Source organism: Trachemys scripta, chromosome 5 (genome assembly GCF_013100865.1).
Source record: "Trachemys scripta elegans isolate TJP31775 chromosome 5, CAS_Tse_1.0, whole genome shotgun sequence".
Lineage (NCBI taxonomy): Eukaryota > Metazoa > Chordata > Testudines > Emydidae > Trachemys > Trachemys scripta.
This window is the reverse complement of record NC_048302.1, coordinates 78,946,356-78,974,098: the sequence shown is the minus strand read 5'-3', so window position 1 is coordinate 78,974,098 and position 27,743 is coordinate 78,946,356. Positions and strand designations below refer to the sequence as shown.

At 43.6% G+C, this 27,743-nt stretch overlaps 1 protein-coding gene across 2 annotated transcripts in view; it reads left to right on the top strand.

Moving 5' to 3' along the window:
• The first annotated feature begins 7,194 nt into the window (after positions 1-7,194).
• ACSL1 (acyl-CoA synthetase long chain family member 1) overlaps positions 7,195-27,743 on the top strand; it is a 61,336-nt gene continuing 40,787 nt past the window's right edge. For both annotated transcript variants that reach the window (XM_034772612.1, XM_034772611.1), the window contains exons 1-2: positions 7,195-7,346; positions 21,944-22,172. In XM_034772612.1, coding sequence (XP_034628503.1) covers positions 21,978-22,172 — 195 coding nt within the window. In that variant the 5' untranslated portion in view covers positions 7,195-7,346; positions 21,944-21,977. The remainder of the gene's footprint in view (positions 7,347-21,943; positions 22,173-27,743) is intronic.

The following is a 27,743-nucleotide window of genomic DNA, read 5'->3' as shown; positions in this document are numbered from 1 at the left end:
TGTAAGATTTCTCATACATTTTCCCTTGACAAATATATTGCAAGGAGTAGAACAATTGTATCATTAGCAGGACTTGTAGCCCTCTCCCAAGGTTATAAAGTAGATTTTTTACAAACACAGTTACAAGTATTGCATTTGCAGGTGCCCATCAAGAAAAAAAAATCCATAATTTAAATAACCAGGCTTCGTCCATGGACCAATCCATTTAAGTGGTTTTTAAGACATCAAGTAAATGTTTTAGCAGTAAGCAAGTGGTTCCTTACATAACACTCCCTTGTTTTTTTCTCTCTCTGTGGATTCCCTCTAAATGCAAATAGTGGCAGATACTTTGAAACAAAGGAATAGACCAACCTGTTTATCAGGATGGATCTTCAGTTGGTGAAGGAGACAAACTTTTGAACTACACAGAACTCTTCTTCAGGTATTCTTCTTCTGGAAGAATTTCACTGGAAATCCACTTTGGGTAATCTGCTCATTGATATCCATATTACTGCTGGTCTTGGCACCAGCAGGCCAGTAGCCAGGATCTCATTTCAGATCCTCCTTTGTCTGCCCACTATAGCTGACCATGGCATCTTATAGTGAAATGGGTTTCGAGAACTGTATGTCCCTTGCACATGGGCAGCATTAGTTAGGCCTTGGCTACACTGGCGGTGTACAGCGCTGCAACTTGCTGCGCTCAGGGGGGTGAAAAAACACCCCCCTGAGCGCAGCGAGTACAGCGTTGTAAAGCACCAGTGTAATCAGAGCCTGCAACCCTGCACGCTTGCTTGCAGCACTGCAAGCTATTCCCCTCAGAGAGGTGGAGTACATACAGCACAGCGAGAGCTCTCTCGCAGTGCTGGCGGCGCGACTACACTCGCGCTTCACGCGGCAGCGCTATGAAGTCCCAAGTGTAGCCAAGGCCTTAGCTTGCTGTATTTACAGCCAGGAAGAATCTCCTTCCTTCCTGTTTCCACCTATTTGATCTCCACTACATTATTTTAGTACAACAAAGCCAGCCATGTTCCCCTTCTCCTCAGTACCCAACCCCCCGATCAAGGCCAACTTCAGAGAGCAAATACAATCCATGGATTTAAGTAAGGGAATATTGAGTGAAAGTAGGGTGGGATATTACCACCGTTTAATGCATTAGTGAGACTATTCTTGGAATTCTGTATCCAGTTCTGATGTCCATACTTTAAAAAATGATGTTGTCAAACTGGAAGTGATGATTGATTTGAGAGTTCGAGATTTCAAACTCCTACTTTGTAGTGGGAGACTAAAAGAGCTCAATCTATTTAGTTTATCAAAGAGCAGGTTAAAAGTTGAATTGATAATGGCTGCTAAGTACCTATATGTGGAGAAGATTTCTGATACTTGAGGGCTCTTTAATTCAGCAGACAAAAGTATAACAAGTTCCAATGGCTGGAAGATGAAGTTAAATAAATTCAGACTAGGAATAAAGCGCACATTTCTGTGATGGAGTAATTCTCTGTCACTTAAAGTCTTTACATTGAGATTGGATGTCTTTCTAAAAGATATGTTCTAGCTCAACCAGACGTTATAGGCTTGATGCAGGAATCACTTGGTGAAATTCTATATCCTGTGTTATACAGGAGATCACACTAGATCAGGGGTCGGCAACGTTTGGCATACGGCTCACCAGGGTCGGCAACTTTCGGCACGCGGCTCGCCAGGGTAAGGACCAATTTATTACCCTGGCGGGCCGGGCCAATTTATTTACCTGCTGACGCGGCAGGTTCGGCCAATCGCAGCCCCCACTCGCCGCGGTTCGCTGTCCCGGGCCAATGGGGGCGGCGAGAAGTGGCGCGGGCGAGGGATGTGTTGGCCGCGGCTTCCCGCTGCCCCCATTGGCCTGAGACGGCGAACCGTGGCGAGTGGGGGCCGCGATCGGCCGAACCTGCCACGTCAGCAGGTAAATAAACTGGCCCGGCCCGCCAGGGTAATAAATTGGTCCTTACCCTGGCGAGCCGCGTGCCGAAAGTTGCCGACCCCTACACTAGATGAACCTAATGGTCCCTTCTGGCCATAAAATCTATAAATCTATGAACCACATAACATGAAAGTCAGTGAAATGACAAGGTAACATACAGAGGAGCAAGGGGCTATCTATTTATTATGCTATAGAAGTAATTCCTAGGAAATATTTTTCAAATCACCACACATCCTCATCATACAATTGTAAGCCTCAAGATAGATTTGTAGTCTCTACAAAGAAAAGTCCTTCCAGCATTTTGTAAAAGACTACAGATATGTATGTAAGGAAAACATTTAAGATGGGCCTTAACCCTAAACCAGTCTCAGGTAAAAACCCTGACAACACCCATGAAACACAGTGCACACAAGACTAGAAACGATTAGAAAAGCCATGGCAATCTACAAAATACATACATAGTATGACTTAATAAAATTTAGGCTGAAGTTTCCCAAATTCAGTGGGCTGCTCAAGTATTCAGATAAAGCAAAGCCGTAACAATGATCTTGCAACAAAGATCATTAAAATAACTCTGGCTCACTCACAGTTCCTCCAGCTATCACATACTTTCCATACTGCTCCAGAATGCAGACAGAACATGTAATGTTTAGGATTGGGAACTGTCATTAAGTATGGTTCCTTGACAAAGTTTGACAGTAGGTAACAGACTGTTCTCCTCCACAAAATTTGCATTTTCAAAGGATGATGCTAAATTATTTTACTCCCTCTCTCATTTGTAACAAGGTCCACAAATCTTTTACATTGGGTATCTGCTCTAGTAAACTTGGAGGCAGACCAAACCTGTCTGTCAGTCACTGGCAGGAGAGGTAAGAGGTATTTCTCTGAGAAACTGCCAGTTTTTCATTTGCCTCATCATCTTCACGCTGGCAAACCAGCTTCTGCCTGCTGCAGAGCAAACTTAAAAAAGAAAAAAAAAAAAGGTTTAAAATTATCAGGCTGTTAAGGTCTGTCTTTATCAGCAGTGGGGAGAAAGGGAATCTCTTTGGTCACTGGGACTCTCCGTGCCCCCTGCTCACCCATACAGAGTGGTTTGGTGGAGAAGAAGAGGGAAAGCCAGATGCTGCATCTCCTGCACCTCCCTGTGAATTGAGTGGCTGGCTCGCTGGGGATCTGTGCCTGTTCTTCTGGGGAGACCCAGGCCACCTCAAATGCTCAGGCACTTGAGCCCACTTCCCTTCCAGAGCAAGAGAGCTCCCAAGAAGCAGTTGGCAGCACCTTAGCACCCACGGGCTGGCACAGCACAGGAGGCAGTCCTGAGAGCAGTGGCTCCCCCATGCAGGGGTGTGTGGGGTGAAGCACAGTATCAAAAGGCCAGGGAAGCTTCCTGCCCATCTGCTAATGCCTGTACTTACAGCACCAACTGTTGACTGCAGAGCAGCTCCCCAGCCCCTCTTCTGCAGCTGCTGCAGTGATAGGGAGCTACGGACAGGGGTCTAGAGTAAACTAAGGAGAGTCTGGTAAGGGACCTTTGTGCACAACCTCTCCCTCCATTACACAGTACCCCTCTTCCCCACCCAACTAGTCTTTCAGTGGCTCAAGGCTACTCCCTGAGCCACTGATTGCCAGAAGTATCAGCTAAGTGCTGTTTCCCAGTGCAGTAAGTGGGCTAAAGACTCCTGTTGAACTTCCTGGGTTGGAGCCTTGGTGCTCCTGGGATGGAGTCAGCCTGTACCCAGGCCACATCCAGGAATCTTCCTTGAACAAACTGTGGGAGCCTAGAAAGCCCACTTCAGACCCAGTCCAGCACAAGCTCCAGTATGACACCTCCCCCTTTCTCGGGGTGAGAAAGCTGCTTGAAAGAGTAATCACAAAGTTCCCCTCACCTCCCCAAAGGACTCTCAGTCTGAACTTTCTCTTCCCATCTGAAGAAGGAGGGTCAATGAAGAGTTAAGAAACGGACATTCAGACCCCTGTGACACCCCAATAAAAAGCTCTAAGGAAACAAAAAGAGCCCTCTCTGCTCCCATTTATCTTTTTGAAGACTGATTCAGGGGAGTCCTCTAGGAGGTGCTCTCAGAGGAACAGAGGGAAATTGTTTCCCTCAAGCCACAGAAATCTGCAGATTGCATCTGAGCAGGTATTCCTCAGTGCATGGTTCCAGACTCACCCTCATAGTGTGCATATGGGAGATAATCCTCAGTACCAGGTTCCCCCTCATGAAGTACAACATGACAACATCCTGGGGTACAACATGTAAAATTAAGTGTTGCTCCTTGAGGAACAGGAGGAGTTTGGCTCTGCAGACAGCCATCCTAGATCTCCTACAAATGAGAACAATATGGAGGAAATGAGGCCGATATTCCATATTGTTCTTAGTTCCTCCTGCCCCCAGGTCCCCAAAAAAGCCATAAGGCTACAGAGCAGTTCTTTACTTCAAGTATTACAACAGATCCATGAAGAAATCAAAATTCAAGATGGAGACCTTAACATCCTCACTAGCTGCCATCATCAAAGGGGACTGTATGACATCAATAGATTTGAAGGATGCCTCTTTCCAGATCCTAATTTGACAGTCTCACAAATGCTTCCTGTGCTTTGTTCTTGAAACACAACACTACCAGTGCAGGTCCTTACCCTTTGGTTTAGCAACTGCACCACAAGTACTGATACTACTAATAGCTGTTTTCAGACAGGAAGGGTCCATGTCTACCATTTCCTGTGTAATCTCCTTATCGAGCCTCATCCAGGGTCAAAATCATAGATGGTACCATTCAGGTGATAAGGATGCTGCCAAGCTATGGTTTGGGACAAAGTCAGTTAACACCATCTCAGCAGATTCCCCATCTCAGAGTGGAGATGGGCACTGTCCTCTACAAAGGTTTTTTTTTTTTTTTTTTTTTCAGGAAAAACAGGAGAAGCTGAGGAATCTTATTCAAACAGTCTGCCTTTCAAGGGAAGTATCCATTATTCACTTGTGTCAATTCTGGGATCAGTGTCCTCTTGTGTGAGCCTGCGCTTGCATGAGGTTGCTACAGAGCTTCCTCTTGTGTCTCCCCAGAAGGATTCTCAAGTCATTCAGATGGTGGATGAGTCTAAGGAGATTCAAGTCAGGCTTTCCAATAGGTGAACTAGTCAGGACAGTTATCACCACAGATGCAAGCATGGAGACATGGATGTCCATGTGGGATTGAATACTGTCCAAGAGATCTGATCCAAACAAGATGAACAAGCACAGCAAAACCTGGAGAGGTTAGGGCAATCCAATATGGTCTCAAGGCTCTTCTCCCATATCTAGACTCCCCTCGTGTGCTGATTATGCCAGACAAATTCTCAGTCAGGTCATATGTGAATACACAAAGGGGAACAATATCTATAGTTCTTCAAGGAGAAGCTCGCCTCTGATGACTTGGGCAGCAGAAAATGTGCAATTAAATTCACTCCATTCACATCCAAGGGAAAAATGAAAGTTACAGTCGACTGGCTCAGCAGGCAAAAATTAGATCATCCAGAATGGGAATCTACACTGGGATGTGTTACATCTCCTGATAAAGGAATTCAGTCTCCTAATGATAGATCTGTTTGCTTTCCACCTGAATCACAGGGTTTCAATGTTCACTTACCAGTGGGATCAGAAGGCTTAGGCAGGGCTCCTCTACATCACTCTCCCACATCAACTAAACCAGATATGAATCCAAGCCTCTAGGCTGATCTATTTACATAGTACCAGACTCCAAACCGATTCCTTGCCATGTTAATCTGAAGTGCATGGTCATCACAACCATATTTAATGGTGTAGTTCAACAGTATCCTTATCAGTTCCTCTCTATAACTTGTCCCTTATGATATTGTGAGGTTTACATTGTGGTATTGTGACTTGGCATCAGTATGACAGATTACAATGCTTAAAATGCCATAACTGCATACAAATGCTATCACATTGTGATTCTTTATTGCGAGATGATGAAGTTTTGCAGGCTGTGAAAGTGAATTTGGAATCCATGAATGTCCTGTAACCACTGGCATGTGTTTATCTTCAGGAAGTCTGAATAATACAAGCAAATCCACCATGGATGGCAACTTTATGGACTCCTCCAGAAACAAATCTAGATGTCTGATAAACTCATTTATAATCTTTACCTCAATTTCTTTATCTGTGAGATGCTGAGTGTCTCCTGTGTGGCTGATCTCTCTCAGCTCCCACAGAGGACGCATTGAGTACTTTGTAAAACCAGGCCCTTATTTTCCAACCACTCTGACTAAAGATGTGGATGAAATGATGGTGGATTTTTACAGCGGTCTTACACTTGCACCTCCAGGGAACAATTTTTGTACTAATTACTTGATGCTTGTTTGTAAAATCTAACACTGCAGAAAGATGCACATGACATTGGTCACTGTGGTTTCAGTCTTTAATCCCATGTTTAACCTTCTGAACAGCCACTATCACATTTCTGTTCTTTCTGTGCAAATTTGACTGGATTTACAAAAATTCCTTTCTGCTCATTAAAGTGTGACCTGCTTCTGTATTTTTGGTATTATTTTCCCAGACATCTTCCTTTCCTAATATAAATATTAGTCTGTTTACTATACTAATGTAACATAGATTATAGTGACCTAAAAGTGTCTATAAAGTTACAAAGGTGAGAGGGAAAGTGAATCACTGTTTGGGGGAAGTAGGGCGCTGTTAGTCATAGAAACAGACCTCCCCAGCTATGGTCCAGTTAGGAGCAGTGAAACCGTGAACCCAGATTTGTGGATACGATGTGTACTTGGGCAGAGGAGAAGAAACCTCAGAGACAGTTATGTATCTGGACTGATGACGAGTGACATTGGTTTGTTCCTTTTAGATCTCTTCACCCCGTTTCCCCGCCGTTGGAACAAGAGCCTTCTTTGCAACGCCCTGTTTCTGGAATAGCTTTTTGTCTGTCTCCTCCACGCTCCGTTTTCAAAGCTCAGCTGTACATATGCATTCTCTCCCTCCCCCATACCTCTTCCTTTTTCCTCTCTCGCTGCCAGTTAACTCTGGACCTGAGCAAACAGATCTTGGCCCACCTCTAACGCTGCCTGGGGTCCCGTTTAATTCCGGGAAGCACTGGGAGCTGGGCTCGCTCTGTGCAGGACGCTGCTGGACCCGGGAATTGTGCCCCCTACGCCCCTCTGCTCTCGCTGTTTACTTGCCTTCGGCCACACCCTGCTGCCTCGCTATTGGCCCGCGGCGGCTCGGCTACCCCGCAGCCCTAGCGCCCGCTGGCTCCGGGGGCAGAGAGGGGCGGGCGCGGCGCACACGCACTACGCCGCTCCGGCGGCGGCTTGTGGGGGCGGCTTAAATAGGGCGGGCCGGGCGCTGGCGTTGCACTGTCAGTGTGGAGGGGGCTGGTCGTCAGTGCTGTAGCTGTTAGGCCGGGCGGTGAGTGAGGCGGGGGCGCCGCGGGCGCGTTGCTCCCTGTGGGGGTGTTTGGGGAAGGGGCTCCGCTCTGTGGGGCGAGCGAGCTGCCGCCTGGGCTCCTCCCGGGCCGCGGAGGCGCAATGGGGCGATGCCTGCTCCGTCCTCTGCCTTCCCGCAGCACGCCAGCGAGGGGCCGGCAGAGCCCCCGGGGCTGCGGTTGTTCTGCCTCCTGCCCGGGGCCTCTTGGGCGCTCCGCAGCTAATCGCTCTCGGTGACACGCCGCTGTCTGTGTCCAGCCCGCCGGGTGCCGGGAGGAGAGTGGGCTGTCCGGCACACCAGGAATCTGGGGGTCTGGCAGGGGCCTCAGCCCGAAGCTGCTGTGGCTGATCAGATGGCTTGAAAACCTCCTCTCCATTTCCGTGGGTTAAGGATGCGGCAATACGGGAGGCTAATGTGCTGACAAAACCCTCCATCCCTGTGTCTCTGCGTGGTGACTGGGAAAACAGGCTCTGTACTCTTGGCTTCATGGGTTCACTGCAGGACAGTTCATGTTGTGCTATGCACCACAAGAGCATGTACTCCATAAGCAAAACCTGCATTAGTGTGAATAAAAGAGCACACGTCTTGTGGGAGGGGACTTGGGTCTAGTTTTCTAGAGCAGTGTTTCTCAACAACTGGTCTGTGGACCAGTGCAAGTCCCTGGGATCTCTGTGACACAGTTCAGGAAGGCAGCACGCTGGTCCCTGGTATCAAAAAGGTTGAGAAATGCTGTTCTAGAGGGTGAACTGCTGAACTTCTATAATAGAAGCTACAGATACACCTCTACCCTAATATAACGTGACCTGAGATAACGCGGTAAAGCAGTGCTCTGGGTGGGGTGGGGCTGCGCACTGTGGTGGATCAAACCAAGTTCGATATAACATGGTTTCACCTATAACACAGTAAGATATTTTTTTTTTTTTTTTGCTCCCGAGGACAGCGTTCTATTGAGGTAGAGGTGTATAGGCCCAGGTGTGGTGGTGAGTTTAGTGAAAACTGCCTAGTGATCCTGCTGAATTGGGATCTCAGAAGTCTCATCTAATTCAACAACCTCTGCTTAGTGCTAAGAAATGGTAGACTTGTACAGATCAATGCTATGCTATATTGTACTACTGGGGTTATAGTTATGTGAGACTTCCCTTGTTTAAAGGAACACTAGAATTAACCCTCTAAGCATTGTAACATTGTTGCTTTTTAATATGTTATCGAAGTGTGCTCCTCAGACATATGTGCCTCTTCAGTTAAGTAAAAACTGGACTGACCAGTTTTGTTTCTCTGGGTCTTGTATACAACAACAGTGATACTTGATCAGAGGTCCCATGCAGGCTTTCAAATCCAATCTGAGGCTGTTCTTGTGTTAAAGCTAAGGAAAGCATTAGACCTAAACCATGTAAACTGAAGTTTTTTCACCAGACTAAGTGGCATTTGTTTCTGCAGGTCTAGTTCTCCCTCCTTTCAATGACTGAATAGAAACTCTACTCCAAAGGGATGCTGTCAGGTCAAACTGGCTTGAAGTTTTATAATTAAAGCTGAAAGCTCTTTGACTAATGCCTTTATTTGTTAAATGTTGGTTGAGGAAAAAGTGTTTAAACACCTCTCTTTCTGAAGGGTCTATAGTCCAAATGTTGTGGTGTTACTGTAATGCCCTAGTTCTCAACATGTGGCCCAATTAGCACACAGCTGCAGCCCAACTGTGTGCTGAAGGCCATGGGCTGCCTGGTGGGCCCCGCAGGGTGTGGTGGGGTTGAGGTCATGGGCTGGCGCCACCGAGGGTCTGGTGGGGTCCAGTGTCCCTGCGGCGGGGCCCCGCCACCCAGGGCTCCATTCCTGGCCTCGCTTTGTGGAGGGGTCTCTGGGCGGGAGGCGTTGGACATAGGAGTCAGTAGGGGAGGAGGGCTGTGGTTCTCAACCTGTGGCCCAGGTAACGCATTGTGGGCTGCATATAGGTTGAGAGCCACTGCTGTAATGTATTAGAGCCAGAAAGTGAAACTGGCTACTCTAATATCAGGGCCTGACTCTGATTCATCTTTAAGTTGATGTAATTCTCAGGACCTCTGTGTGCAAGCTAAAACAACTGATACCTTTATCATGCTATTTACTTTCTTAAATGTAACTAGATGCCTTTTTAAAATGGTTTTAATAACGCTACCAATAATACAGCTAAGAATTTAACACTTGAACCAGAGTGTCCCTTATGTGTGATGTATGAACTGTACAAGTTCATACATCACACATAAGGGACAGGCAATAAACAGTCAAAGGTACAGTCTCTTAATACAGAATAAGGAAAATTAGCTTTTTAAAGGCTTCATATTAAGTTGAAACCACCAGTTTTTAAACATTCTACCCTTTTCAGAAATCTCTCATTATGGTTTATTAATTCTTAAGGGCTACTAAGTTTGGTTAATTTAGAATAACTTCTTGTAGGACTGTGTTTGTTCCTTTTTAAAGGACAAACAAAATATCTTCAAATGTCAGTGTTTAACAAGAATGTGTAATCACAGCACTCAAAGCTGTATTTACTGAATTTCAAAGGAGAACTTATGGGCAATCACGCATATTTGGAGAATTGGGTCCAAAGGGGTGTCTGCAACATAGGTGTCTGGTGCAGGGTAGAGTCCAAGATGCAGTGGTTGGATCCTATGATAGGGCTTGATAAGGCAGTTACTTTAGACATTAACCTTTCCTATCTACTTTTCCATACCTAGGTTTGGAAAACTGTTCGAAAATGGCTTTAGCAAGCTTTCCCCTGGCTTACACGGTTCAGGCAAAGCAGTCTCTAAACCTGTTCTTAACCAGTTAACTAATGTTAATATATTTGTAATCTGGCTGGGGGCATACTCTTGAAGTGGCTTGGCAAGAAATTTTGGACCCTGATATGCTTTAGGTTCCACAGGAGTGCATCAAGTACACAGGCACACTTAAAAAACCTCTCCTTGCAAACAATAGTACTGGTTGTCCAAATAGCTTCTTTTAATGTTCCAATTAAGCATATAATGTGGCTCTGTCTAGAGCTGTGCTGTTTGCCTTGCAAGTGTCAACTGCCAGAGTTGTCATGACTTCTCAGTCTCTGAAAAGCAGCACATGCTTATTCTCAATTAAGGAAATGTTCAGACCCTGTCTGGTTGGGGGGGGGGAAATAAAGCTTACTAGTTAGTTAGTTAGTAACAGGGGGCCATTTAGGGATCTGGGGCAAAAAAAAAATCGTACTTGGTCCTGCTGTGAAGGCAGGGGACTGGACTCGATGACCTTTCAAGGTCCGTTCCAGTTCTGAGATAGGTATATCTCCATATTTAAAAAAAAAAGCACACACTCAAGAGTATGAGCAAACAACGTGAATGAGTATTCCTTGACAAGTGCCGTGAATAAACTAAATCTAAAAATGTTAAACTTGTGCACGTGGAACTTATTTTGCAACTATAAACCAACAAATGTTAGGTTGGATCTGGGTCATAAATTTCATAAAGCAAAAAGTTGCTGGGTTTTGTATTTGTCCTGGAAGTAAGATTGATATTACTGCAAAACAAAACTAGTCCTTCAAAAGGGAAAGAGTGAGATGACTTTATAGTCATCTTAAGCAAATTTTCTGCTTTTTTTTAATAAACTTAAGTCTACCTATCTGGTTGCATCACAAGGTATGAATTACTAAATGTGAAAATTTCACTTAAAACTCTGCTCCTAGGGAATGTGTGCTGTTATTGGGGGACTCCTTTGGAAACTACTTCCAGCACTGGAAAACCACAAACTTTGCTGTGTGGATTTTGTTTTGGTTTTTTGGGGTGGGTTGTGTGGGAATTGACATGTTTCATATTATAAACTAATTGGAGTGTTTAATGACTAACAATCAGTGGACACACCTAATGAGATATTTGCCATGGATAGTAGATAACTATCAAGAGCGTATGATAGTATTGGGCTAAAATCGGTGCTAGCACTTAATGGATTTTTCTGTCCCTGCTCATAAGTACACTTTAGCGAAGAATTAGTAGAGCCAGCCACATGCTTCACTGGTCTGTTTCTTAAACTTTATTTTCTCTACCTGTGTTCTACAAGCAAGCATTCTGGCCAATGAAGCTATATTGTTTGAGAATCTAGGTCCATGGGCCTCTGGCTGGCTGCCATGTTCTGTTTTCTAAAATGTAGTCCAAACAAATGAAAAATGTTCTTGGTATTTGCATGTAACTGATAGCATAACATGCTTGTGGGAGCTATAGCAATCTCAAATGGGAGAAGTGGTATGCCCAATTACGAATGGGAGAGGTGTTCCATGAGAATTTCCTTAAGACATGGTCCATACTGTGGGAAAAACTTATGCCCTGCTGCGCTGCTCTGATCACTTCTTTAGACTACTCCTCTGAGGCAGGGAGGGGAAGGGGCTTGTAGTTTTCCAGCCCACCCTGACCTGTCAAAATTGGTTCACTTCACAACACTAAGTACTATACCCTTAGTTGCTACATTAAATGATGGGTGTCAGTTTGTCTTCAAATGACAAGCGATGGTCCTTTTAATTGAAGTTTAAAAAAAAAAAGCCTACTAGATGTGGTTTGGTTTTGTTTTGTTTCCTCATAAGCCACCTGTACTAGAGCTTGTCTATCACTGGCTGAAAATAGTTTCCTTACCAGAAAGCAAAAAAAATTATACTTGGAGCCAAGACACTCTTGGTGACTTTTTTTTTTTTCTTCCAATAGAGTGATCATTTCTGATAGCTTAAGGCCCTGTTCTGCAAACACTTCCACACAGTCCTGTGGAGGGGGGAGAGAGGCTTGCAGGACAAAGCATTTAGGCTCTTTCTGCATGAGCTGCAGTCCTTAAGTCCAGAACCCTTAACATAAGAATGGCCATGAGGGGTCAGACCAATGGTCCATCTAGCCCAGTATCCTGTCTTCTGGCAGTGACCATTGCCAATGCCAGGTACTTTGGCAGAAATGAACAGAATGGGCAATTAAGTGATCATTCCCTCTTCTCCACGCCCAGCTTCTGACAGTCAGAGGCTAGGGACACCAAGAACATTGGGTTGCATCCTTGACCATCTTAGCTAATAATGTATTTTTTTTTCTTAAATCACATTGCTCCCACAATAAAAGGTTTTGGCATCTGCATGTTAAGCTGTAGCAATAGATTAGTGGAAAGGAATTTCTTCTGGCTTAATGCAAGCTACTTTTACACTTGTTGCAGGTGATTTAAAAGGAACTGCAGTATAGTGTCTTAGGCTTTGTCTACACTGGCACTTTACAGTGCTGCAACTTTCTTGCTCAGGGGTGTGGAAAAACACCCCTCCGAGCGCAGTACATTTCAGCGCTGTAAAATGCCAGTGTAGACAGTGCACCAGCACTGGGACCTATTACCGTTGTAGAGGTGGGTTTTTTAATAGCTGGTGCCGCAACTACACAGCCGTGTTAAAGCGCTGTCGCAGCAGCGCTTTAATGTTGCTAGTGAAGACGTGTCCTTAGTCCTGGGACAAGGGACTCATTGAGTTCTCTTTTACATAAAGAGGCAATTTGTAGACCTGATTCTTGTAATTCTATTCAAGGAGTGAGAGTAAGGGTTGTGAACCCAGTCATTTCCAATAAGGTACTTATTGAGCTCCTTGTTCTAATCTTGAATGCTTTAGCAGTATCTGTTTATCTGTTGCATTGTGACTTTATTCTAAGGATTGGAGTTTAAATGCCTGAACACTAGTTCCTTGACATGATCTAAACTGAACTTGCCTGACTCTTTCTTAACCTTTCTGAGATTGCGGGTGACTGTGAATAAGAAGCTAATTCTTGCATTGTCTTTCTTCCTTCATTCAGAAGGTATATGATGACTTTACATGCATACTGAGCAGGATTTTCCTGGAACTATCAGAATGAGTAAAATAACATGATGTTGTCAGTTATGCTGCTGATGACACCGGGAAAGTGCTTCTGTGTATGACCAGCAATAAGCTTCTGCAGAACGATGCTCATCTTGGGTGCTTTTTGTGAATGAACCTACTGCAAACAGAGAAGCTGGGGTGTGGCTGCACACTTCAGTAGAAAGTTGTAGATGTGCTGATTCTAATTTGAATGCTAGGCTTAAACCTCACGTCTGAGACGGTGCAAGCCCTCACAATTAGCTTCCTACTGATTATGGAGGTGAGAACAATTGAGTGAGTGGTCCAATATATCCAGAAGTGGGTAGGTCTCAGTCTAATATTAAAGCAACTGGTTATAATAAGTTACATAATCTTAATATGTGGTGCTACCCAGCTTCACCTACAATAATCTAACTCTTAAAAGATGATTGGGCAGAGTCTTGTCATGTACTGCTATACTGTCAGACTCAAGGACTTAATGTTCAATTCAGCATGCCCTCAAGTTACCTTTTGGACACTATTCTGACTATAAAATACAGCTGCTGTTCCCATTAACTTCTAAAGGAATTAGCCATACATTTGAGGGCAGAATTGAGTGCCCACCTAGAATGTACTTCCTAGATGTGCTTCTGTATAAAGACTGCTGAGAAATGCTCTAATGCTCAACATGCTTACCGTTTGCAGGGTAGAAAGAGAAAATTTATCTTAAGCTCTTGATCAAATTCACTCTGCTGCAAGGGCAGGTTATAGACTTTATTAGGAACACTTAGGGCTTGTCAACACTTTCCAGAGGATTGATACTGTGGCGATCAATGCATCAGTGTTCTAGTGAAGACCCGCTAAATTGACCGCCAATTGCTCTCCCATCGACTCCTGTACTCTACCGGATCAAGAAGAGTAAGGGGAGTCTATCGGAGAGTGTTTCCCTTCGACATTGTGCAGTGTGGACCCTGCAGTAAGTAGATCTAAGCTACATCAGTTTGAGTTACACTATTCGCGTAACTCAAATTGCATAGCTTAGATTGACTTTTCCATTTAGTGTAGACAAGGCCTCGGAAGGTCATATGAGACTGACGGATCAGATTTTCAGGCACAGTGTAGCAACCCTAGCTCACTAGAAGAATCTTGCTGTAGAATCAGTATAACTAGTCTTGGGAAGTTTACACTAGCACAATGGGTTTCAACCCTTTTTCATTTGTAGACCCCTAAAATTTTTCAAATGGAGATGCCAGACCCTTTTGGAAATTCAACCTCTGGTCTGTGGACCCTGATCATAGCATTCTTGGACTGAAAATGACTGAACAGAATTCAACTAACAAGTTCGGCCCTGCATTTGACACACCGTGAGAAGATGCTAAACTGTGGGCTTCTATGATAACTATAACACTTCTGGGTTTTGACCTGTAGGTGGGGGTACTCACATACTTTGGATTGATCAGAAAAACAGAATGCCCTTTTCTGGGATCTGAAACTTTATTTTCTATGCCCTGGAACTGAAAGCTTTCTGTCTCTCTGCCTCTCACCTTTTGGTCCACAGACTGAAAACAGCTGCCCTAGCTCTAATGGCATGGAGCAGTACAGCAGCTTCTATGCCTTCTGCTTTCTCTGTTGCTTGTGTGAGGGTGGCTGGCCTTCCTTTAGCTCTTGTTGCTGTTTTTTTTGTTTAAGCCCTTCGAGGCCACAGGCTACCAATGTAAGTTGATCAGCCTTTACTAGGGGTATGTCTAAACTATGAAGACTATACCAGCATAGCTATGTTGCTGGAGCTATGGCTGGCTGTATCCTGTAGAAGACAGCCTACAGCAATGGAGGGGGTTTTCCTGTTGGTGTAGGAACACCACCTTTCCAAACAGTGGTAGCTATGTGGATGGAAGCACCCTTCCATTGGCATGGGTGCATCTACACTGGGGGCTAGGTTGGTATAGCTACGTCAGATGGTGTGGATTTTTCACACACCTGACTAATGTAGCTATGTTAGCTGGTAACTTCTCTGTATAGACCAGACCTCTGCCTCGGTGGGAGGAGAAGTTCAGGAAAACTTGCTTTCATAAGTGCTAGATAAACTACCTAGACTAAACTTAAATCTGTCTGCTTCATATTAGAAGGACCATCTCTCAAGTGGGTATCTGTTTCTGCAGCAGCACCCTCTCCTGTGCTGTGGTTTCATACTTGGCTGGGATGAGGTTCTAGACTGGGTCTCTTCCCCATTCAGGCTTTTAGACTTGGGTACTACAAGAAGATCCCCTGGTAATTATGTACAGCAACATGTACCAGTAAAAAGGGAAGAAATTCTAATGAATTGATGGCAATCCAGGTGCCTTGCAGTACACTTAATGTAATAGGAATGACCCACTCAGACATAAGCATAGTCTGGTAACTTTGAGGGCTCGGGCCACTTTCCAAATGATGGGAGAGGGGAAATCTTAGCAGATATCACTCATTTTGTAGGAGGTAGCAATGGCAATCAAACTAGAGCAAGTTTCCATAGTACTAGTCACTGAAACTTTCTTTAGTGCGAGACTCTCTCAACCCCTTTGCTAACTGTCTTGCTAAATCTAAATGTTTGGCTATGTGTACAGTACAGATTACATTGGTGTAAGTTATGTTGCTCAAGTGTGAATAAGCCGCCACCCCCCCCCGCGAGTGACATAAGTCATGCTGACCTAAGTGCCAGTGTGTATATCAAGTATCAGGGGGTAGCCGTGTTAGTCTGTATCTACAAAAACAACAAGGAGTTTGGTGGCACCTTAAAGACTAACAGATTTATTTGGGCATAAGCTTTCGTGAGTAAAAACCTCAGTGGGAGAAGCTCTCCCACTAACATAGCCGCCCCTGCTAGCAGGAGCTGGAGTAACAAAGTCAACGGGAAAGAGCTCTCCCATCAGCTGAGTGTCTGCACTAGCAGCACTACAGTGGTGCAGCTGTGCTGCTGTAAGCTCTCATAATGTAGCCATGGCCTTTGGGTGGAGAGAGAAACTATTGGTTCTTGGGTTTTCTCTCTGCAATAGAGAAGCTGACTGCTACTCTCCTGTTTTCTTCCGTTGCACTCGAATGATGTCTGGTTACTGATAGACAATAGGGGAGCTTTTAGCCCTCTGTAAATAGATGATTGTACACCATGAGTGGGAGGAGCAATGAATAGCAGTATCTTGCCAATTTGGCTTACTGCCTCAAATGATACTGTCCTTGCTGTAAAGATCAGTCTCGTATGCTGTGCTCGTTACTTGTGTCAGAAGGGAGCTTTGCCTGGGTGGCACAAAAGATTTTAACAGAACTGATATGAAGAGCTCAGAAGGACACTTTCCCAAATGGAAAGTCAACTCTGCATGTCAGTATTTGGAAATTAATGCTGTTTGTCTAAAGTTAGGTATATTACTGAGTCTCTTTTAAAAAGAGTAACATGAGAAAAGATCTAACCTCTTTTCTTTCTGCCAAAAAACCCACTGCAAAACTAGCTGCTAATCTTGGTCAGGGTACAGTGTAAACTTCTTAATACTGGCTACTTTATGCAAGTTAGTTTTCATATATAATCTGTCTCCAGGTGCATCTCTACATGCTCATCAGTTTGAGCATCACAAGCTCTTATGCTCCAGGGAGTGAGAATCTGCTTCCTTTATGGCAGAGGTTATCAGTCTTTCTGTCTGATGTTCCCACAACATGCTATAAAAACTCCATGGCCCACCTGTGCCACAATAACTGATTTTCTGCATATAAGCCAGGGCTGGAGTTAGGGGATATCAAGCAGGGCAATTACCTAGGCCCCCATGCCACAGGGGGCCCCCACAAAGCTACATTGCTACAGGCTTCAGCTTTAGCCCCAGGTGGCGAGGCTCAGGGACCGTGGTGCTTTGGCTTTCTGCCCTGGGCCCCAGTGAGTTTAATGCTGGCCCTCCTTGGAGGCCCACCTGAAACCTGCTCGAGGCCCCCTACAGGGCCCTGGACCCCTGGTTGAGAACCACTGCTTTAGGGTGTACTGCTATGCCTTCCATTCTACAAGGAATGGTGCTGCCCGCTACACCTGTCATGTCTGAAGGTTGTCCTGCATGTCACATTACATTCTCTGCAATTCAGATAGTATCAGGATAACAAACAAACATAGGTCTCCAGCTTGCTAAAAGAGCAGTACTACTAAATGAGTCACCTGGTCTTGCTGAATTTCCAGCACAATTTAACCTTGATAGCAGTGTGCTAGACCTGCTGATGACCAATAGATAGGCGCTCTCATCTCTAAGCAAACAGATGAAGGTTTGAGGCTGGCATGCAACAAAAGCAAGTGATCAGCCAGCTTTTGCCTTGCCTATTTAAGGGCTGGAAAAAAATTGAATAGAGTTCTTAAGGAGGGATTTGGAGATGAGGATCAGGCCTGCCCTGTTAGGGTTGGGTGTGGGGTCCAGACATGAGTAGATTGTATGGAAGGTGTCACAATAAAAGGGGGAGACCTGCATCGTATGGAGATGCTGACTTGCTCATCTCAATGAGCCTAAGTTTGGCTGACATAGGGCCCTGAAGAAAAGGGCCAGGAGCTAAAGGATATGTCTACACTGGGGGTTGGGGGTGAGGTAGGGAGACCTTTCAGCAGGGAGTTTCTGTGCCCAGGCCAACTAAGTTGGACTCATAGGCCTCGCATTATGGGGCTAAAAATAGAAGTGTAGATGTTCCCCCTTGGATGGAGCCTGGGCTCTGAGGCCTCCCCCACACCACCTTGCTGCGTTTCAGTGCTCAGGCTGAGTCAGTTGATCGAGTGTGTGTGTGTGCGCCCTTAATTTGCCTCTGCAGTGAAGACAAGGCAATCAAAGAGCTGCTGGGCAGTGTCAGTGAAGTAGGTGGGAAGTACTGCATCCTCCTGTTTCACTTAGTTTTTGCCATTTGTGAATTATACACTGGTCAATCTGTTCTTCCTATGCCTCTGGCCTTACCTTCATCACAAAAAGCATTCAATAGGATTTTACCTCTAGCTAGTTCCTGAGTTAAGACAAAGCAGTTGGGTGACCTCTTGTGTGAGAACTACAATATTTTTTAGTGAAAATGAGGCCACCAAAACATAGGAAGAATATCTGGCATACCAGTAAAGCTAATCATATTATTATGGACTCCTTCAAAGCCATTGTACAGCCTTTGCTTACATTTAGTCAATTTATAATCTTACGGTAGGTCACATTGCAAACAAACAGCAGTTAAAAATAAAATTTGGGCTTTCTTGCCCCCAATTCTCTGCTTTAACTCCTTGACTATACTATAACTCCTGTACATAAATGGGGTATAAATATTTACACTTGATAGCTTAGTAATAATACATTTAGTTATAATATCTCTAGAGATATTCATTATAGATGGGAAATTCTTCAACAGTTACACTATCCTTGAAGACCAGCATCTAAACAAAAACTCATTTATGTTAAGGGTACATGTAGGACACTTCATGGCTATTTTAAGACCAAAAGCTGCTCAAATTGCCCCCTGTCAAATAGGCAAAATGCTAATTACTGCATTTTAAATTTGTGTTTAACTCTTCAAGTGTGGCACCTATGTAGGAGGAAAGACTAATGCCCCATAGGACGACAGTGCAATAAGGCACATTCTGTAGTGGAGCTTGCTATCTAAATTTGGCTTTTTAAATTGAGGGCTTTGTTTACCAAACTTTCACTACTGTGTTCTCAGCTGTTAATTCTGACCTACCCTTCATCTAAAATATATGCCATATTGAACATCAATAAGTTTTTAATGCTGCACAAAATAAACTGCTCTCCAGTTCTGTAGAACATAACTTAAAGCAATGACAGTGCTTCATCAACTATTTTGACTTATTAATTCATTTCACCGATGGGGTAAATTGAACATATCCAGGAATTCCCTTAAGAATACAGGTTAAGGATCTTGCATTTCTCTGTACTAAATAACACCTAGAAGCCATAACTGAGATAAAGGTCCTATTAGTAAGACAATCCCATGCCCTGCATTTATGGCCTAAAAAACAAGACCAAGTATGAAAAGAAGGCATATGTGTTCTCTCTATAGGTGAGGAAACAAGCTAAGTGACTTCCCATAAGTCTCAGTCCTTCCAGAGCCAGGAATTGAATTGAGCCCTAGTCCAGTGCCCTAATTGCAAGACCATTCTTCTCTGCTCTCCTATTGGTATTGTGAAACCCTGAACTATTTCTATGACTTTTTGCAATCTCTGGCAACCTAATTCTTCTCCAAACACTTGTGTAGACCTCTTGTGAGCTAGACTGCTCTCCTGTTGCCTAGTTAAGTAACTCATTGCAGTAACAGATTTCAACAGACTGTAAACTGGGACCGTTCTGTAGCAGTAACATCTTAAATTTTTAAAGGGAACCACATCTTGCTAGCATACAACTGACTAGCATCCTGAATTTAAGTGTAGTTTTCATATGTCTATTTTTATACTAGTAAACACTGACAGACCCAGACCAGTGGGGTACAGAAGTCTGGTAGAGGGCAAATATACTGGTCACTAGATGAGTAGTTTTCTGTTCCCTGAGTTACCAGAGTAGGGGCTGCATTAGAGTAATCAGGAACCTGCTAGAACCAGTTAAGGCAGGCAAGCTAATTAGGACACCTGGAGCCAATTAAGAAGCTGCTAGAATCAATTAAGGCAGGCTAATCAGGGCACTTGGGTTTTAAAAGGAGCTCACTTCAGTTTGTAGTGCAAGTGTGAGGAGCTGGAGCAAGAGGCACAAGGAGCTGAGGCTGGGTCTACACTACCCACCTGAATCGGCGGGTAGAAATCGACCTCTTGGGGATCGATTTATCGTGTCCCAACGGGACGCAACAATCGATCCCCGAATCGATGCTCTTACTCCACCAGCGGAGGTGGGAGTAAGTGCCGTCGACAGGAAGCCGCAGAGGTCGATTTTGCCGCCGTCCTCACAGCGGGGTAAGTCGGCTGCAATACATCGAATTCAGCTACGCTATTCACGTAGCTGAATTTGCATATCTTAAATCGACTCCCCCCTGTAGTGTAGATGTAGCCTGAGAGAGAGGGTGTGCTGCTGGAGCACTGAGGAGCACAAGCGTTATTCTCACCACAGGACCTTCCTCCTGGTGTCTGATAAGGAAGGTGTTTGGAGGAGGCCATGGGGAAGTAGGCCAGGGAGTTGTAGCTGTCATGCAGCTGTTACAGGAGGCACTATAGACAGCTGCAGTCCACAGGGCCCTGGGCTGGAACCTGGAGTAGAGGGTGGGCCCGGGTTCCCCGCAAACCTCCCAATTGACCTGGACTGTGCCTTCTTCCAGAGGGGAAGGTCTCTGGACTGTTCCCTGACCCACATGGTGAATCTCTGAGGCAAGAAAATCCCCCAATAAGCGCAGGACCCACCAAGATAGAGGAGGAACTTTGTCACAACACCTACTTTATTTGGTGTTCAGTCTTTTTACAACATGCTGTGTAAACACATTTGGTGTAAATATTCTTTAGTTTTGCTTTGATCTAACTTCATAATATGCAATAAAGTTTAACAGCTTTAAGCATCTGGGTAAATAACTACCAGCTTCTGAAAACAGTATTTGCTCCACGACATATTTTTTTCTCTAAAAGTCTATTGTGACTCTTCCTCTTGTGGTTAGAGGCGTGAGCTGGCAACAGGCATTTATGAATGTCACTGCCAGTTGTGAGTTTCTGAGACAAACATTGTGTTCTTGCTTGTTGCCCTTTTGTGCAGTGGTGTGATTTCAGACTCTCCTGCCATTGGCCTGCCCTCCCTCCCCTGAATGGCTTGTCTGCTAGTTACCTTTAGCCTAGTGGGCAGGAGCTGTAGGGCTCAGCATGTGACTAATGGTCTGAGAGACCTTGGCTGAGAGGAAAGCACCAGCTGAGCTGACAGCAACACTCCCCTCTGCCCTCTCCTCTTCTCCTCTCCTCCCCTCCCCCATGGTCTGTTCTTGCTGCAGTATGTTGTAAGTTAGTATTTGAAGGCCAAGAGAGACAAAATGCTCTCCAGTGCTTTCTCCTGTACATAAGCAGCAGATAAAATCCACTTCCTATGCTTATTTACATTGCCTTGTACTACTACGTAAAACCTTGAAATGTCATTTTGTCCTGCTGTGTGAACAAAGATACACTGATGTCATGATGGGGAAATGGGATGCCTCTAACATATCTGGTGGCTCTTCATAGGTCAGTTGTGACGACAACTCACTTCAATTAGCTATGGAAAGTTCAGCATAAAGGCTTATCTTGCTGGACTTGCAAGGTGGAAAATGCTCCTGTTGCTGTGCTACCATGGCATTATGGTGCTTTGCCACTAACATTCTGGCATTCGAAGGCATAATGTTCAAATGTAGGCAAAAAACAAAGAAAGCGAATGTCGCCACTTCTGGTTTCTTGACATAACCCCCAGGTTAGATTCCTAATGTCGCTGAAGCAGTCTTACAACATAGCTATTTTGTAGATAATTATTTCATATGTGCCAAAGGCACAATCTGCTATAAACAACTCTCCTTTTGAGAGGTAAAGTAGCAGTTTGGTTAAAATGCAGCACATGCTAACAATTGGCTTAGAATTAGGATATTTTAGAGCTCTGATCCATCTACTTTTTTTATCTTATTATCCAGAACTGTTATTGGATTGACTAATAGTTGCTTACCTGAAATTACTGATTTAGTGCTGAGCAAGGTATTGTTCAGTAACTGAAATCGTAAGACAAAGTGTATATCCCTTTCTGTTGGGAAGGGGCAAGTGGAAAGGGATTATCCTATTATGTAAAAGTATTTCTCATATCAACAGCTGCCAGCATAAGGAACAACTGCAACCGACCGAGATGCAAGCACATGAATTGTTTAGACATCTGCGAATGCCAGAACTTGATGATTTCAGACAGTATATACGCACACTTCCAACCAACACTTTGATGGGGTTTGGTGCATTTGCAGCTCTTACAACATACTGGTATGCAACAAGACCCAAAGCCCTGAAACCACCATGCGACCTATCCATGCAGTCTGTGGAAGTAGAGGTAAGTGCATTTCTGTCTAGCCATGCCTGTAGCGGGCAGCTTTAAAACCTGGGGTACTTACAGTGGGAAGGATGACTAACCTCTGTGTGGAGTATCTCCCTGGAAAGTGCTTTCTTCCTGCAGGGGGCAACTTTTTACATGAAGCAACTTCTTTAGGCTTCTGAATTCTTTCCACTCTTAGTAGAATATCTTGAGTTCCTTGATGTTAATTGATATAGGGCTTCATTCTAAATTATTTCCCTAATATTTTTGTTTAATGATAGCACAAAAGCTCTGTCAGAACAGATGAATATGAAACCACTTTTCTCCCTTAACCACCCGGTTAAGCTGATGTCCATCTAAATAACTAGTGTTCTTGGTCGATCAGGATTCAGTTGCAATAGGTCTCTTCTGCAGGTTAGTGCTGTGTAAGTATAGAGACCAAACACTTGAGTATTCCTGCTGTTGCAGTTAGCTTTTTACTGGCTTTCAGCAAATGGCAGACTTGTCATCTTACATCATTTTCCAACTGTTAAAACTATCTGTTTTTTTTTTTTTCTTAAGTTGGTCAGTAATAAAATGTGTTCTGGGCTTCGTGGCAAGACTACCTGGTATAGGTGTGCCTTTTATGTGTGCACAAGTCAGCAACCTTTTAAAACGTTTGCCTGGATTTTATTCTGTGGTGCTAGATAACGCATGCTGTTGGCAAGGGGCAGGAGTACTAGCAAACTGTGACCTAGCTCAGTATTGCTTTCTTAGTAATGGATAAAGATTCTCATCCACAATTCAGGTGTGGACAAGAATATCAGACTGGGTTAACTAGTTAAACTTCAGCATTTGGTATGCATCAACCGAGTATGTGGATAGAATTGTTTAAGCAGTGGCTATAATAGGGGGCTTTCTATAGCTGAGCAGAGAAGGCTTTAAACAGAGATGGCCATTAGCATTCTAGAAGGATATTTCCAGTCTCTCCTCCCCAATCTTGGTTATAGACTTCTCAGTCCCAGGAACTTCTGTGGGGAGGTTGCTGGTGAACTGTAGGGATACACTGGTGGTAGTTCCTCCTTCCTTGTCTCTTATAGAAAAACCCAGGATTCAACTGCCAGAATAGTGAAGAGACTCAGTGAGTCTGAACTTCCCTTGATAGCCAAGAGAGTCAATACTGTTGAACTGTAAAAACACTCAAAATATATTGACAGCAAATGCTAAGTCTCCTATTCTAACTTGACTTGTCTGTCCATAACTAGTCATTGTGTACTAGATGAAGTTGACCTATGAATACTAACATGGAATCCTGTTAACTTAGTAACTTGTCTTAAGCTTCATAAAACTGAAGTAAGAGCAGTTAGTAACTAAACTAACACAAACTAATGTATAAAGTTGCTAAAACAAGAGTTTACTTGCTGTAAAAGTTGTAAGAAAGCAAACTTCAGCCTGAAAGATGGACATCTTGTCTGCAATATTCCTGAGTGTGTTCAAAAAAAAAAAATCCTCTTGGATTTTTTTGGCTGGCTTCTCCGTTCAAAAGGAACTACAATGGCCCAGTAAAAGTAACAAGTCTTTATGTTCAAGAGAAGCATCAATAGCATGAATTAAAAATAAGAACCATTTTCTACTGGTAGGTATCTCTAATGCAACCATTGCACTGGTATGAAACTAGTAATATGTACTCCTATACCGGGAGTAGTAGTCAAAGCAGGAGTATTAATGTACTTTGTCAGTGAAGTAACTTCACAATTTAACTTAGTGGTGAAACACAATTTGTCACAAGTGGCAAAATCCCACCACCTGCTTTCAGCACTAGTTAGTGGTGGCTGTCCTGCTTGATAGAGCTCTAAAAGCTGTAACTGGAAGAAGTGGTGTAGAGAAGTCGCTCTCAACCTTTCCAGACCACTGTACCCCTATAAGGAGTCTGATTTTTGTCTTGCATACCTCCAAGTTTCACCTCCCTTAAAGACCACTTGCTTACAAAATCAGACATAAAAGCACAAGTGTCACAGCACACATTACTGAAATTGCTTACTGTCTTTTTTACCATATAATTATAAATCAATTGGAATATAAATATTGTACAGTGCATAGTTATATAGAGCAGTATAAACAAGTCATTGTATGAAATTTTAGTTTGTACTGACTTCACTAGTGCATTTTATGTAGCCGGTTATAAAAGCAGACCACTCATCTAGATTTTGATGTACCCACCCAGAAGACCTCTGCGTACCCACAGGGGTACATGTACCACTGGTGTGGAGCAGTGGTATGCAGCAAGCTATTCTGGTAGCTGAGCAAAGAGCCAATGTCTCAAAGTATAGGCTCTCACTGCCAGTCCTGTAACAACTGGAAAGCTCTCACCCTTTTGGGATTTTAATTGTCACTGGTTCCTTGGATGAACAGGACCCTCTTGACAGTGGTCTGGAACTTAATAAAGAAAGTCCTAGACCATGGACAAATACATAAAATGCAGTCTTTGATCAACTTCCTTATTGCTTCTCGAGCATAATCTAAATTGGCTCCCATCTCAAATGGATTCTATAGTTGGAATCATGAGTCCATAATATTATAACCCTTTAAACAACCCCAGTATAGGAACAACTGAGATCTGTATTGTACTGACTAATGACAGATTTGCTGGATCACAAATAAAGTAGGACTGCACTGGAATGACTCAGTAAAAATTAATCTAACAAATTACAGTAGAGATTGAAGAAATTTCATTTTGGAGGACTCATTGGAAACGTACAAAACTTGTGAATTGCCAAGTAAACTGTATAAGTCAATATTCTTAATTTTATCCAAAAGACCTTAGCGCAGTACCATGAGACTAGACTGTTGTAGTCAAGTAAATGACAATGATAAGGAACTACGTCTTAGAAGTAAATTCCGAATATTCTGTAGTAAAGTTTGTGAAACTAGCATTCTAGTAATAGTAACATGAAATCTCATTACAGTATTTTGAATCTCAGCTGAGAAAGGGGTAGAGTTAGCAGTTTTGTGGACCACTTCACTTCTGGATTAGTGAGGTGAAGTTCTAGAATGCATATTTTAAAACTTGTACATTAATAGTGACCTCTAGAGTTATAGCTGAAACTTTCAATGGTTGGTCTGTGTGGTGCACTTTTTTAAACCCAAGTGATCACAATACATAGCACAGTGATTACCTTAACTTCACTTAACCTAAATCTTGATTTATAAAAATAACCCAGACAAAACTAATCTTATCTAGTCTAGCCTGAAAATCAGGAGTTTACGTGCATTTCTTGCACAGGCATTCTGCCTCTAAAGAACAGTCAGGGTAATTATAGGTATTACAATAACTATTCACAAGTAGTTTGAGTGGTGAAGTTGCCAAATTCTAAGTGCTAGAGCCAACTACTCACATTCTGCTCTGCCTTTTTAAGGAAGGATGCTGACCCTCTGATGGCTGGTTTCACTTTAGAAAGATATCATTACTATTATTCCTTTCCAGCTAGGCCCCAGCAATCATATAGGCATTACTGTAAAAGCTTGTCCATATCACTCTGATCCTATTTGCAATACAGACATCTTATTGTATTTAAGTAGCACTTTATGTATAGCTGAATGTAAAGCATTTTGTAAAATTCCAAAGGCATGTAGCTAGCGTGATACTGCACTCTCCTGGCTGTAACTTTTTCAGGAGCATTATCCAGTGATAACCACATCCCTAACTGTGCATGTATCTGCAGGTACACTTGAAACTGCCTAGTCAAACCTAGACTGACCTTTTACCCACATTGAAGGATATCTGAATAGTCATAGCTGTCAGTTTGATAGCCATGTGCCTTGCCCAAGTAACTATGTGTAGAACTCCACATTAAAATCTGAATGCACAAAAACTGAGGACAGGAATCTCTTCAAAATGACAATGTACATTATGCTATTTAGTGGCTCTTTCTCTCCAGGCCTCAAACTGTTGGTAAATTCTCAAATTGCTGCACTTAGAATGTATGTAAGTTATATCCAGGGCCTCATTTGGAACATATGGACAGGGGCTTTCTCTAGCACTTTTTTTTATAAATCCAGATAAACAAACATTAGGGATGCTAGTGACCTCTAGTATCAGAGGGGTAGCCGTGTTAGTCAGAATCTGTAAAAAGCAACAGAGGGTCCTGTGGCACCTTTAAGACTAACAGAAGTATTGGGAGCATAAGCTTCATCTGACGAAGTGAGGTTCTTACCCATGAAAGCTTATGCTCCCAATACTTCTGTTAGTCTTAAAGGTGCCACAGGACCCTCTGTTGCTAGTGACCTCTAGTGTCTCCAAGGATGTCTGATTCTATAACTCTTCCAGAAATATAGCCTGTTGAGCTCACATGTTGCATGCATAGTATGGGCCATACAACAACTGGAAGACCTCTTCATGGTTGCCAGGTGCATTGCAAGGATTGCCACTTGCTCTGATAGTTTTTCTAGAATGTAGCTGCAGCCAAGATGATCTTTTGGAGGGTGAGGGGTTTTTCTTTATCCATGAAAAGACACAATAGCTCATTACCAATAAACTACAACACTAGAGGGATTTCTGATCTGCAGGCAGTCCTATTTTTTCTAGATCAGTTGGGGGGGAGGCAGAAATCTGATGAAGGGTGTCCAGCTTTGAAGGACTTCAGGGCAAACATTTTAAATGCAGATGTCTAACTTTAAAGGTCTCGAAGGGAGTTGTGTGCTCAAACTGAGCTGTTAACATGCCTACCTATGGATTGTCATAAAGTTGTACACCTAGTTTGAAATTTACTTAACAAGTACATTCTGGGCAGTTGAAATCACTACTGCTGCTGAGAATCACCTGCCAGTGTGCTTCCCTCTTTGGCAAACTAAGGTGAACAGTTCCTTGGGTCTTGAGGATGCAAACTCAAGCATTTCTTGGTGTAGATACAATCTTGTTTCATGGTGGCAATGCTAATCTTAAATACAACCCCTAGTCAACAGGAAACAAACCAGTGGTTGGTGTGTGTGTGTGGTTTTTTTTTTAAAGTGGGAACGTTTCTCTTGCTGTGTCAAATGACAAATCTTGATCTATAGATGAGCTCAAAGTATGAGTGGATCCTGTAGGTACTCAGTAAGTGGATGCATGTCTAGGGGCCACATAGTACCACTTCACCTGTGAGTCAGTACTCTAAATGCCTGTGTTTTAAACAGAATAGAAGCCAATGCTTTGACATTTTCATGACATTTTCAGGCCTTAAAACTTTTGCTGCATGTTACTATAGTGAGTACTTCTCACCAACTGTGAGAGTGCAGTTGGCCATTCTGCAGGATTTTATCTCCCCATCTTGTATTTGCACTATAGTAAAAAATTGCTACACTTAATCTGAGGGTTTGTCTACATCCAGCTAGCTTGCAGCAAGCTGGGGTGTGAATCTACACCACATTTGCCAGCTGTGGACTGCCTCTGTGTACCCTGCTGACATGCCTTAACAGTTCATTGGGAGTAGCTCAAACTTTAGCCATGGACTGCCTGGAGTAGATCAAAGTTTGAGCTACTCCCAATGAATTGTTAAGGCATGTCAGCAGGGTACACAGAGGCAGTCCACTGCTGGCAAATGTGGTGTAGATTCACACCCCAGCTTGCTGCAA